The sequence below is a fragment of the Poromitra crassiceps genome (assembly GCF_964638095.1).
Source record: "Poromitra crassiceps genome assembly, chromosome: 1".
NCBI classification, from domain to species: Eukaryota; Metazoa; Chordata; class Actinopteri; order Beryciformes; family Melamphaidae; genus Poromitra; species Poromitra crassiceps.
Window position 1 is genome coordinate 72,192,374 of NC_139623.1, and position 13,155 is coordinate 72,205,528.

The 13,155-nt window shown below is 43.0% G+C and overlaps 1 protein-coding gene across 1 annotated transcript in view; it reads right to left on the reverse strand.

The window, feature by feature from the left end:
* The window catches only part of LOC310792894 (lissencephaly-1 homolog B-like), a 60,865-nt gene that overhangs the window by 46,152 nt on the left and 1,558 nt on the right, over positions 1-13,155 (reverse strand). The window contains exon 2 of the mRNA XM_083654664.1: positions 4,034-4,325. Coding sequence (XP_083510790.1) covers positions 4,034-4,065 — 32 coding nt within the window. The 5' untranslated portion in view covers positions 4,066-4,325. The remainder of the gene's footprint in view (positions 1-4,033; positions 4,326-13,155) is intronic.

Below are 13,155 nucleotides of genomic sequence, written 5' to 3' on the forward strand. Positions count from 1 at the left end.
GTCGGATCGACTTCAAACTTGGGGAGTGCGCTTAGGGGGACATGACTGAGTGCAGTGTGGGGGGGGGGCCCACGGGGTGGTGCATGGCGGGGAACGGGCACTGCACCAGTTGTGGTAAATGGGAGAAAATGTAGGGTACATCTGCTGTTCAATAAAAATTGCAGTGCATTGTGGGTATTTTATAGTGGACTATATAGTGAATCAAATTAACAGTTCAGAATTCAGACACTAGTACAAAATGGCAAACACACTAGTATATAGTCCACTAGGGCAGAGGTTCTCAAATGTTTTTCAGCCAAGGACCCCTTAGTTACAATATAGAAAATATACTGGGGACCCCCTCATTCTGATTTGTGATTTTGGGCTAAGCTTAATTGTTTCCACGGTATAGTGCTTGACTTTTAAATTGATGTTTGTTACATTAGAATGTAATCCATGAACCATTTTAGATTTAAAGCATACAATATTTTTGTTGAACTATGAAGCTTTTGCAACAAGAAAAAAAAAAAAAAAAAAAAAATATATATATATATATATATATATATATATATATAATTTTTTTTCCTGAAAACGTTTTGCGGACCCCCTGGCAAAGTGCCATGGACCCCCCATTTGAGAACCACTGCACTAGGGAATGGTGTGGAACAGGGCTATTTAACTTTTTCTGGACGGACGGATTCGTCACCGCAAATCAGATGCTTTCTTCTTCTTTTGAAATAGCTTTGACATTCCAAAAACAACCCAACGGACAGAAATCTATTACCGTATTTCTGATGGATCAGTGTGGCCGCAGCTAAGTCCTTCCAGAGTCATGCTCACAGCACACAGACACAGTGCCTATAAGATAGATCTATAATCTTTCAGTCATTCACTATAGGATAACTGCAGTGTGCATGCTTCTCCTCCAATGTGCCATAGTAGTCTGGGGGAGAAATGTAAAACCCAAGTGTAAAGTGAAAGACACGCTTCTTCCATCTATCTCAGCACCCTCCACCCCCCCGGCAATGTTCCGAATATTCGTTGTTGATCACTACCGAATATCTGGAACCCAAATTTTTGACAATTTGATAAGGGTTAAGCAAAGGGAACAAGATAACATTATAACATTTTATACTGTCTAGATCCCAGGACAGAATGCATGATGCATGGTCGGCCAGGCAGAATCCACTCCACAGACCTGCTTACATTAACCAACCATCATGGTTCCTCCTACTTCCCCCTCTTCTCTGCTCCTGTTATGTGGGTTATGAAATATTCACACTATCTATCTTGCTGTCCTGTGAAGCAGTGTTTCCCACGCATAGACTTGACTTGGGCCACTCTTAACGGCCGCCGCCATAGTAGATTTGGTGGTGACCCATTTTAGCATTTATTTATTTTTGATCCGTGACGAGACAACTACACCATGCGCAATGGATTAACTAGTGGACTGGACAATCTCCCCTCGCTCCAGCCTTCCTCTACCTGTACGTTCTGCTATTGTGAGAAGGGTCTACGAGGGTTTTCTATACATACAATACTTTGTGGCAGCCCGTCACAATATCAGCACTGACCACCACAATAGCTCTTTTTCCCATCTTTAACTATAGAACTCAGTGCAGCACATTGATTCGCTCAGCCCCTCATTGCTACATGTGCGCTGTCTGTCTCTCTCTCTCTCTCTCTGCCACTTGCTCTCTCTCGCGCACCGGCTCACCGGACCCGTCTGTTCGCCTCCCATTACACACACAGGCATGGGGATTTTTTTTTCCCAGGCCAAGATGATGGCCGGGACCTACCCACCACCACCACCACCACCACCACCACAAACAGATTCAAAGTCTGCAGGAAAAACTGCACTCTCTTGTGGAGTGCATTCTATCACAACATACATGCATCTGCATTAAGCATTTCTGGACGATTTAAGCCCTACATCTAGTTATATTATAGGGATGGGCAACGAATTTTGAATTTTCGAATAATCGTTTTCATTATCAAGATCGACTTTTATTATTCAAAGTCGAAAATCCTTTTTTTATTATTATTTATTACAAAAAATAGTTTTACCGGCACCTGTCTCTTTAAGAATGACTCCGTTTGTCAATGTGACGTTGCCGTAGGAGCTGTGCAGTGCACACTGGAGCAGAACGGTTCTAGGCTGCTCAGCTGACAGCAGTGCAGCACCCAGTAGCTCTAGAAACACTAGAAATGGTCTTAAACTGTTTATATTACAGCAACACTAAGCCACAAGGAAAAGGTTTCAAGGCTCGTTACTGCATGAAGAAAAGCTGATATTCTGTCTACTGTTCCCTGAGCCATCTTGGCGCTACGCTAATGCTAACATTGCGCTAACGGCTAACGTAGGTCTGGCTGCCTATTGCCAATAAGAATGCCAAAGTCACCCCCTCTTCCCTATCCATGGGATTTCATCCGCCGTTAACTTCCGACTGAAATTAGACTAAAAGTCGACTTTGGCCCAGCGAATTTCGACTCGTGTTTTTGCTAGAAATGCACATCCCTATTATATTACACTGCTTTTTATCAACAGAAGGGGGAAACGTGTGATGCGGATCTATGTTTGAGGAAAGAGTTCAAGGTATTGTTGAAAAAAAGTCTGTGTGCACTTGGAGCGCAAGTGTACCTGATCATGACCACTATCTTTGTGTAGGTCTACGTGTCTGAGCTTGTGTTTGCATGGGTAACGACTAGGGGTGCACCGATCACGTTTTTTGCCACCGATCACCTATGGGAAATATCTGCCCAACCGATCATCGACCGATCACCGATTACCGATCACCGATATATAAACTCCTCAAAAAAAAGTTTGGAAACGTTATTTTAGGTTGATTATTTCTCCCCTTTAACACATTCACTGCCAGCCGTTTTTTTTTTACTGTAGGTAGCTTCTGCCAAAGGGTTTTTTTGAGGATTCTGGCTCATCTTTGAAGAGCCGAGGATTCTTTTCTGCTAAGATTTTGTGAACACAAAATATCTCAAAAGAACTAATAGAATGTGTGCTTTCTCTGTCTAAAAGAGTTAGTTTGTAGAGTTAGTAGTTATGTAGGCATTAGCAGTAGAATACAGCATGGTTTCAGCGTCTGAAAATTTAAGCTGAGATAAATAGCTTTTTGTGAAATTCGATAGAACAGTCACTTTAACCATTTATTTTTGGCGTAAGACATCAGACCACTAAACAATAGTTTTGAACAGTAATTTCCTCCATAGCAGCAGGAAACCCCCCTCTCCTTCAAACTCCTCCCTCCGTGTGAGTTCTCCTCCCTCCGTGGCTGCAGCGGTACAAGCGAGGCTCTGCCTGTCTGCCTGGCTGCTGGCGGCTGCTCTTTGGGCGAGTCTGCATGGGGCTCGTTCCTTTCGGTTGTGAGCTCAGCTGGAATGAAGCTGCGTGCGATTGTAGGCTTTCTGCCGGTGTTTCAAAGTGTGTTGCACCCATAATCTATTATGCAAATTTGCAATCCCCCACCGCCAGCTCTCAGCGCGAAAGCGAAAGCGTTTTCGCCAATCCATTTTACAGTATGATAAAGGTTTCCTCGCGCGTTCCCCTGCAGTTTTGGCTCGGCTTTTTCTAGTCTGGAGAGCACTGTCGCCACTTAGTGGGTCGGTGGAATGGGTTGTACACGTTCGGTGGCTCCCATATTTTCATAGGAGACGTGGGGGGCGTTGATCCACGTCCCACCGTCCAAATTTTTTTTTTTTTTTTTTTTGACGACTTGACTCGTCAATGGCAGTCAACCGTTGGATTTTTTTTGACGAGTCAACTCGCCAATGGCAGTGAACGTGTTAATAATACCAATTGGCATTGTATTTTATATCGATGGAAAGCCTGATTAGTGATAGGGCTTTTTTTTTTATTAAAAAAAATAAAATAAAAAATAATAATATAAAAAAATATCGGCAATCAGCCGAAATATCGGCAATCAGCCGATCGCATATTTGAGGTCAAAATCGGCCGATACAGATTGCTTGCCGATCAATCGGTGCACCCCTAGTAACGACCCTGGCCTGCATGGCCACATATTCATGTCCTTGCACTCACAGTTCGTCTCTTTGTCTCTGTGACAGCACCATGGTGGCTGTGGCTGCTGGTCTCTCCCTCTGGGGGAGGCAACGGGTTGGTGGAGAGAATAGGAAGTGTGTGGTTGGGAAGTGGCTGGTCCCCCTCAGTGATGTCTTTCTTTCAGAGAGTCAGGGGTGACGGGGTGCCACGGGGTGCCACGCAGACGTAGGTGGACTGGAAACACTGCTGACAGTCAATGGTCTCTGCACGAGGCTCCAAAGGAAATTGCCAGTGGTCCAAATCTCGCTCACCAATCACACCTGCCCAAGACCTGATATAGAGAGAGAATGAGAGACAAAGGAATGGGTACAGAAGGGAAAAGGGAGACAATTAGTTGATAGCCAGAAGAAGGGGGGGGAAATAACACCCGAGATGATGTTGGCTAATTTGTCTTTCAATCAGTTGTTCTCGTCATAGGGGTGTCAAAATTAATCGTTTAATTGATGCATTGCGATGTGGACGTGTCGCGATTAGGGATGCACGATATGGATTTTTACAGACGATACGATAACCGATAAATAGATGCTTCTCCTGGCCGATAACCGATATGATAAACCAGGGCTCAACATTAACAGTTGAACCGGGCAAAAGGGGAAAAAAATGTCAACCATTTCTTGGCCTTTAGTGGCGGAGGTAAAAAAGCCTTTTTACCTACGTTGGGCGAATCAATCAATGAATCAATCGCTTGTGCTTGTTTCCTGATGCTCATATGATGAGATGAATCAAAATGCTTACCACAAATAAAGCCAAATGGGAGCCGAGAACGAGTGCAGGAGAGCTGCCGCAGGTGCCAGGTGTCAAGTGGGAGAGATTAAGGTGCGTAGCCTATTGCTGGGGATTCAAGTTGTGCGCTGTCTGCACTGACACTATCGCACTTATTACTTTTTAGCTACGTTGTTTTTACATCGAGGCAATGTCCAGAAGATATGGGTTCATGAGTGTCTGCAAATGCAGATAGATAGGCTACAGTAGGAGCATGCATGTTGTCTGTTTCAATAACGAAAGTGTCCTTACCAAGAATGACGTGCCTACTGATCGACTACTAGAGGCTATAAAGAATAGACTATAGAGAAATACATGGATTCTTTAAACAATTATTTTATAACGTCCTTTGTTTAATAGTGGCTGGTAAATATTCGGGAACGTTACCGGCTGCATTGGCCGCCTGAAAAAAATGCATAGCGGAATCCCTGACGTAGCCTATATGTGACAAAAATGCAATATATTATTTTGGCTGGTAAAAAATATGCCTGGCTTGGATTTTTTCCATCTACCCGTCACCTGGCCGGTGAGTCAAAAAGTTAATTTCAGGCCCTGAATGTATGTCGACGTTAACACATTCACTGCCAGCCGTTGTTTCAATACTGTAGGTAGGTTCTGCCAAGTTTTTTTTTTGAGGATTCTGGCTCATCTTTCAAGAGCCGAGGATTCTTTTCTGCTAAGATTTTGTGAACACAAATGATCTCAAAAGAACTAATAGAATGTGTGCTTTCTCCGTCTAAAAGATAGTTTGTAGAGTTAGTAGTTATGTAGGCATTAGCAGTAGAATACAGCATGGTTTCAGCGTCTGAAAATTTATTCTGAGATAAATGGCTTTTTGTGAAATTCGATAGAACAGTCACTTTAACCATTTATTTTTGGCGTAAGACGTCAGACATCTAAACAATAGTTTTGAACAGTAATTTCCTCCATAGCAGCAGGAAACCCCCCTCTCCTTCAAACTCCTCCCTCCGTGGGTGTGTCTCTGGTGGCTTTGCAGCGTTTGTCACAAGCGAGGCTCTGCCTGTCTGTGCTGCCTGGCTGCTGGCGGCTGCTCTTTGGGCGAGTCTGCATGAGTTAGGGCTGCACGATATTGGAAAAAACTGACATTGCGATATTCCCCGCCCATGCGATATATATTGCGATATGAAAAAATACAGATTTTCACCAGATTAGCTCTATTTGAAAGAAAATAATATTTCTAGAATGATTGGGATGATTTTGTAGAGGAGTCCATCTGATTTTGGAGGGGAAATTAGGTATTTTAATGTTTCTCAACCACTGGGCTGTGACCTACTGGTAGGCCTCAGAGCGTCATCTATCAGGGTGCATACACATTTTGACCAATGGATTTCCATGACTTACATACATGAAAAAGTGAGTTATGACATTCTACTTTAAAATGTCACTAGCCTATACTTCACTTAGTGTAATGCAGCCTTTAAAACCAGGGAAAGACAACATGTATGCTGTATCACCATATTACCATCCAACATCTAAGACTATAGTCTCAAATCACAATACAATATGGATATAAATTTGATATATTGCCCACCCCTAATATTGAGTGCCAGAATCTACCTCCCAATGATGCTATTTGCAGAAAAACATTAGATTTAATTGATTATAATCACTGCTTTCAACTTCTTTCGTTCTTCTAACGTTTCAATAAATCAACAATGAAACACCGCTGCCACTTCACACATGGTTACTTCACACACTTGGTCTGACCCCCCTCCAGAAACTACCAAGTGGTACGCTCCGCATTTGGGGAGTTCCGGTTTTTGAGCGCACGCAGGGCAGTACAGAGACGAGGATTCACATGCAGCCGACCGGTGACAAACAATTCATTCGTGAAAAGTAATAAATATATATTTAATTGCCCAGCTATGTCTATTGTCTTTTTATTTTCACCGACATGTTTTGTGTAAATGAGTCGCTATGTATGATTACCTCTACCGTAACGTTACTGCTATCATCTGATGCATCATCAGACTGAGGGGAGAGAGAGCTGCGGTGATACACGGACAACTTCTCAGTAATCACTTTAGCCTTCGTGTCATAAGTTGCGGTCTTGCTTTTTGGTGTTTCAAGAGTAAATATCTCCACTCCACGGACATGTTGAGTTACAGCAGCCAGCCTGCTGTATACTAGTGCGCTGCAAGCTGTGGACAAGTCCGCCTCGCAATCACATCGTTTACAGACAGGCTACTGTCAGCAACGCAACATAAGCAAAAACAATTCAATTTTGCTCTCTGTGCATGTTTGTTGTGTTGAAGCTAAGCATTAAATGAGTGAGTACAGTAGCGGGGCGTCTCTCTCCTTTGAGAGAGCCTGCATTTCACTCAGTAGGCTACCCCTAAAGTGAGAGTTTATCAAGCAACATGACGAGTTAATTTGCTTTTGACATCGCACGTCCTGCGATGTGACTATCGCGCATGCGCACATCGCAATGTCGATGTGTAAACGATATATCGTGCAGCCCTAGCATGAGTCGTTTCGGTTGTGAGCTCAGCTGCAATGAAGCTGCGTGCGATTGTGGGCTTTCTGCCGGTGTTTCAAAGTGTGTTGCACGCATAATCTATTATGCAAATTTGCAATCCCCCACCGCCAGCTCCCAGCGCGATAATGCGCGAAAGCGAAAGCGTTTTCGCCAATCCATTTTACAGTTAGGGATGCAGCGATTATTTTTTTTGATGTACGATTATAGTCTGAGAAAAAACCACGATTATCACGGTTTCACGATTATTTATGGACGTATAAAAATCACATGAGCATTCTTTGAACAGAGGTTTTATTGTATTGTCGATACATTGTTTAAAGGTTGCTGTCTTTTGAAAGGTAAATAAAGGCAAATATTTGTCCAAAATCATAAATAAAATAAATAAAATAAACAAAGTCTGACTGTAATATTTATGACAGTAGATCTCTTTGGAACAAAACATAGTCAGGCAGGTGTATTATTTTTCTACATTTCTTTTGGATCACCTGAGTAGAGAACTTGTAAAACCTGGTGGAAAAACAGATCTAACTTATCTTTTAGTGTAAATGTTGATTAACTTTTAGTGACCTCCTATGAGAAATATAACGAATGTGGGTAATACACTTGAGTGTTATCATCAACTGTGTCATCCTCATCCATGTCTATTAGTTTGATTATTATTCATTTTTAATCATCTAACGTTATGCAGGTGTTGTAGAAGGTTGGAGGTGTTGGAGCCCTTAGCTGCGACTGCGGCAGGTTTTGCAGATTGGGGAGCCGTCATCTTTAACAACACCCTGGGTGTCCTTTTTGTAACCGAAAAGCTGCCATACCGATTACTTTAGACATGTTTTGGGGGGGAAGAGATCATCTCTTTGAGTTGCTTGTGGTCTCTCAGGCTCTGCCATTACGTTAGCTGTAATGCTAGCGTAGGCAAGGGAGAGATAACTAACTAGCGTTACATCGTTACATCGATGGCCGTTCAGTAAACAAATTAAGAGGCCACGGAGACCACAGTTTGTGTCAGGCGACTGTCGCATCGCGCACGTCTCTGAAAAGTTTATGTTTGGCTGACGTCCATGGCTATGCTATTGGGAGCAGACTGGTGGGAGAGCTGTGTTTTGTGCACCCGCTAAAATAGTTCATGCGGAAACGAAGCGAGAGACCGGTTCCTCTCGTTCCAGCGCTGTCTGCGCCGCATGGGAGTTTAAACTGACGGACTTATTTTGACAACAAAACACCCGGTGTTACGGAGCCTCTGCGGTTATATAACCGTGACGTTTGAAATCGCGGTTAATAGTCAAACCGGTTAACCCCTGCATCCCTATTTACAGTATGAGAATGGTTTCCTCGCGCGTTCCCCTGCAGTTTTGGCTCGGCTTTTTCTAGTCTGGAGAGCACTGTCGCCACTTAGTGGGTCGGTGGAATGGGTTGTACACGTTCGGTGGCTCCAATATTTTTATAGGAGACGTGGGGGGCGTTGATCCACGTCCCACCGTCAAAAAAAAAAAAGAGTCAACTCGTCATTGGCAGTCAACCGTTGGATTTTTTTTGACGAGTCAACTCGTCATTGGCAGTGAACATGTTAATAATGGTTTTGAACAAAATTCTGGGGAAATGTGACGGTTCAAAGTGAATAGATCAACAAAGGATGAAAAATCACAACACACCATTCGTTGATTGCAAAGCTAACAAGAGTAAGCACTTCCTGAGCTTATACACAGGCAGGCACCTGGGGCCACAATAACACTAAGCTGCTTAGTGGCTACTGGCTAGACCAGACAACCAAGTGAGTCTGTGTGTGTGACACTGTCTCAGTGATAGAGACCACTAGTCGTCCATACAGCTGATAACGCAACGGAAAGAACAGACTCGGGGTAGCTAACAGGATTAACCCCAGACGTGGAGGTCCTCTACCTTAACAGCAAGCCACACTTGTCTGTCTCCGTCTGTCTGTTAAGAGTGTTCTTGTGTCTGTCCATTTTACAGTCTGTTACAATTCCTTGTACCTAAAGGGTAGTTTACCTTCCATATTAACCTTAGCCGCGCTGCTGTTATCCATGTTATCGTCACTCCGTAGCACATCAAAAACGTGACATTCCTGCAAAGTTATTGCATACTGTGTGGACAAATGTTTCTGCATATTGCTAGTATTTCCCCCCTTTGACGAAATAGAGGTTTTGCAAGCATTGCAAGTGGCACTGTGGTCATCTTTTCACTTCTGCCTAGACGACGCCATGGTGGCTGCGGTCTAAACAAAACAAGGCTGCGTTGCGTGCGTGTCGCAGCGTGTGACATCATCGCGCATGGAATCGATAGTGGAATTGTTAAGGACTTTGGCCAACGATTCCAAGGAATTGATCCACTGGGACCCGGTTCTCAACAAGAAACGGTTCTCGATTCCCATCCCTAATCGCAGTTACCCACATACCCGTGTCAAGAGACTGCAGGTCAGCAAGCAACAAACAGGAAGTTAGGCATAGCAGCGCCAAGCTAAGACAAGAAGTTGGGTTGTTCTGCCTTCAGAGTAAAATCATAAATTGTGTCACGTATGAGTGTGCAGGGCAACAAATGGTTAGAGAAGTATAATAGTATAAAAAAAACATTTTTTTTAGGCCAAATCGAACTGCCCTAGCTTAATGCCAAATAAAGAATTCTAATCTCTGAGTCAGTTTCTGTTCAGTGTAAGCCCAGCATCAGACAATGAAACATCTAGGGCAGGACACACCTAAAGTGTCCTTAGACAGCCCTCTCCTCCCTTGCAAAGATGATGACTACTCTGAGCTAACAGCTACTCTGAGCTAACAGCTACTCTGAGCTAACAGGAGAGAGCTACTCTGAGCTAACAGCTACTCTGAGCTAACAGCTACTCTGAGCTAACAGGAGAGAGCGAGTTCTTTTGCTGAGCGGCACTCTTCGCTAATCACTAGGGCTGGGACGGATCACGGATAATCCGTGACCCGTACGGATCAGCCCCCACGGTTCGGCACACGGTTCGGAACGTCGTGGTCCGCGGACCCCCCCCCCCCTTTCGTTTCATTTAACGTTTAACGTTAGTGTATGAGAACGCCTGCAGCGCAGCCAGACACAGACAGGCATCATCATGGCAAGCACAAGTGAGCTTCCTCATCCCTTCGCTGTAAAGTCTCTGAAGGCTGTGGCTAGTGGCTACTAAAGACAGCAAACTTATTTCAACACCTCTGAAAAAGCACAGGAATGCGAGCAGCATGTTGCGCGCTGCACAACATAGCGAGAGCCACAATACGCACACACTAACACACGCGCACACGTTTCACGAACACATATCACCGGACGGTGAAATGTTGCCTTGGACACATAACAACAAAACAACACGTGGGGCCACCGAGTAGCATAACGTAGCATCAACGTTATGTTTCCAGACTCACCCGTCTGGTCTGTAGCCTACTCGTGTCAAGTGACTACGTTAGCACGCAACAGCCAGGAAGTTAGGCGCAGTGCCACCTAAAACAGGAAGTTGGGTTCTGCCTTCAGAGTAAAAGCATAAATTGTGTCATGAGAAAAAAATATTTTTTGAGCTGTGCAGGGCAACAAATGGTTAGAGAAGTATAATAGTATTAAAAATTCAAATCGAAAATCTAATTTTGAGAGAAAAAATCTGATATAGCCTATATATTTTTTTTTTGCTGATCCGAAAAATCCGTGATCCGTGGCTCAAAATCCGTCACGCGATCCAATCCGTGGGTTTTCTGATCCGTCCCAGCCCTACTAATCACCAAGGTCTCTGCAGCGTTTACACCTGCTTGAGACCCTTGAGCTTCCCCAGAAAGTGCATATTTGTGAGAAATATTTAGAGGAAACGTTTAGATAGAGAGGGGGATCCACATCATTCCAAATAAGTCAAGTACGGGGCCTAGCTCCAGTCAGCCAAATATATTTCCAGTCTTGCAGGCATGCACCACTTGCTAGTCAGAAGGCAAATATGCAGTTATCTAGGCTTAGTGATACTCAGCGGTGCATGGTCAGAGGGTTATAAATCAAGATAAAGGGATCAAAGTTCTGACTGTGTACTAAGCTTATCAAAGGAAGTTATGTATAGAGGACCATGTGTTGGTGGCACATGAAGAAAAACAAAACAAAGAGACAGTATATGTTACAATAAGACATGTAGGAGCCAAAAAACATCTCAAAATAAAACCATCATGTGTTGTTCTACTGTAGTTGCCTTTGTGCAGTGTACTGTGCACATCAACAAGACTTTCCCAAAGTAAGAGCAAGCCCACTTTTGTGTTGTGTGAAAGAAATACTGTAAATAACTGACATTGTTACGACTTCGATAACTTTTTCTTTCATAATTTCATTATCATCTTGGTTTGATTTATTTTGATGATTTAACTGGCTGTGTCACCACAACAGTAATGTAACAAAGTGCAACTAATGCAAGGTCTTTCTTTTAGGACTAAAAAGATAGAGACATACATTGAAGTCAGGTATCTACTGTGGTGGGCTGCCACTGTAAGATCATGACATGGTCTCACTTGGTAAGTTGGTAGGCTAAACTGCCGTTAGAAGCAGTGTTTCCAGGCACTGCTTAAACGTCAACGACAGAGCGACAGAAGAACACAAGACACTACTGCCTATAATATTTCTATAATCATTCAGTCATTTACTAATCGGACAATAACTGTTGTGTGCGTGTTCTCCCTCGGACGCTGTAAGATTTCTTTTTAGGGTAAACACTGAGTAATTGCGCTAGTAGTTTTGGTGGATGAGAGGAGGTGGCGTCTTGAAAACGATGACATCTTCTAAAACGCAGTCGCACTCTGGCGGGCCTGCGACTGGCCAATCAACTTGCCTTGCATAAACTTTTGTTGGCCTTGGGCCAGTACAACATTGGTTATGTTGAACCCTGTACTGTACTGTATGTGTGTCCAGGTCCCTGAGAGCATAGTGGGCTTTGGCATGAAGGCCACTTCCCAATTACCTGCCAGTGAACAAGCCAGAGCCGTTGCACAGAGACAGGACCAGCCCAAGTGATTACCTTAACTGCATATTACTCCAGTTTAAACATTAATCTGTCAGCAATCCTTTTGAATTTGAGGTTTAGAATATATATATTTTTTTTTAATTGTTTGGGACAGCCCTAATTGGCAATCATATCGGTATCGGCTGATGTTGGTAATTTTATTTTTACATATCTGACTTGCAATGTTGATATCGGTTATCGGTATCAGTCAAAATGTTCACATGGAGAGGAAACATTGCGATAAATGTAGGATTTATGGGTTTTTCCAAATGTTTTGGAAATAAAGAAAGACAGTTTTCCAAATTCACAGTGTTTACATGTGTTTTTCAGTATGTACACAATTTGATTATCATCATAGAAACTTGTTTTTATACAGATCATATCGACATCTGTAAATATCGGTTATCGGCCATAACAGCAATGTTATATCGGTTCACTAGTGTCTACAGTAGTATTTATTGTGCCTTGTCCAACTTCTATGTATGAGATTAGTGTTCTGAAATAATGGCAACCAGTTCAAAAGTTATTCAAGCTTCATCTCAAAAACATTGCTTGCATTATCATGACAAGTCAGTTTAGCAAAGGCCAACTCAGTTTAGCAAACAATGCAGATTTTACTGTTAGATTGTTATCCCAAAAGACTGCTTTTTATTCACACACACTACATTATTTTGATTACTACCGGTACTTGCTTTAAAAAAATCCTTTCGTTTCTCTACTCCTGTCAAAGCAAAAGACCAACCACGGGACAAATTAAGTTGTATTCTGTCATCCACCTCTAGTTTCAATCATGTCCTTTGTCGAACACAGGAATGTTTGAATTAGATTTTTGGTTAAGTGGAGGTCCAAGTAAAG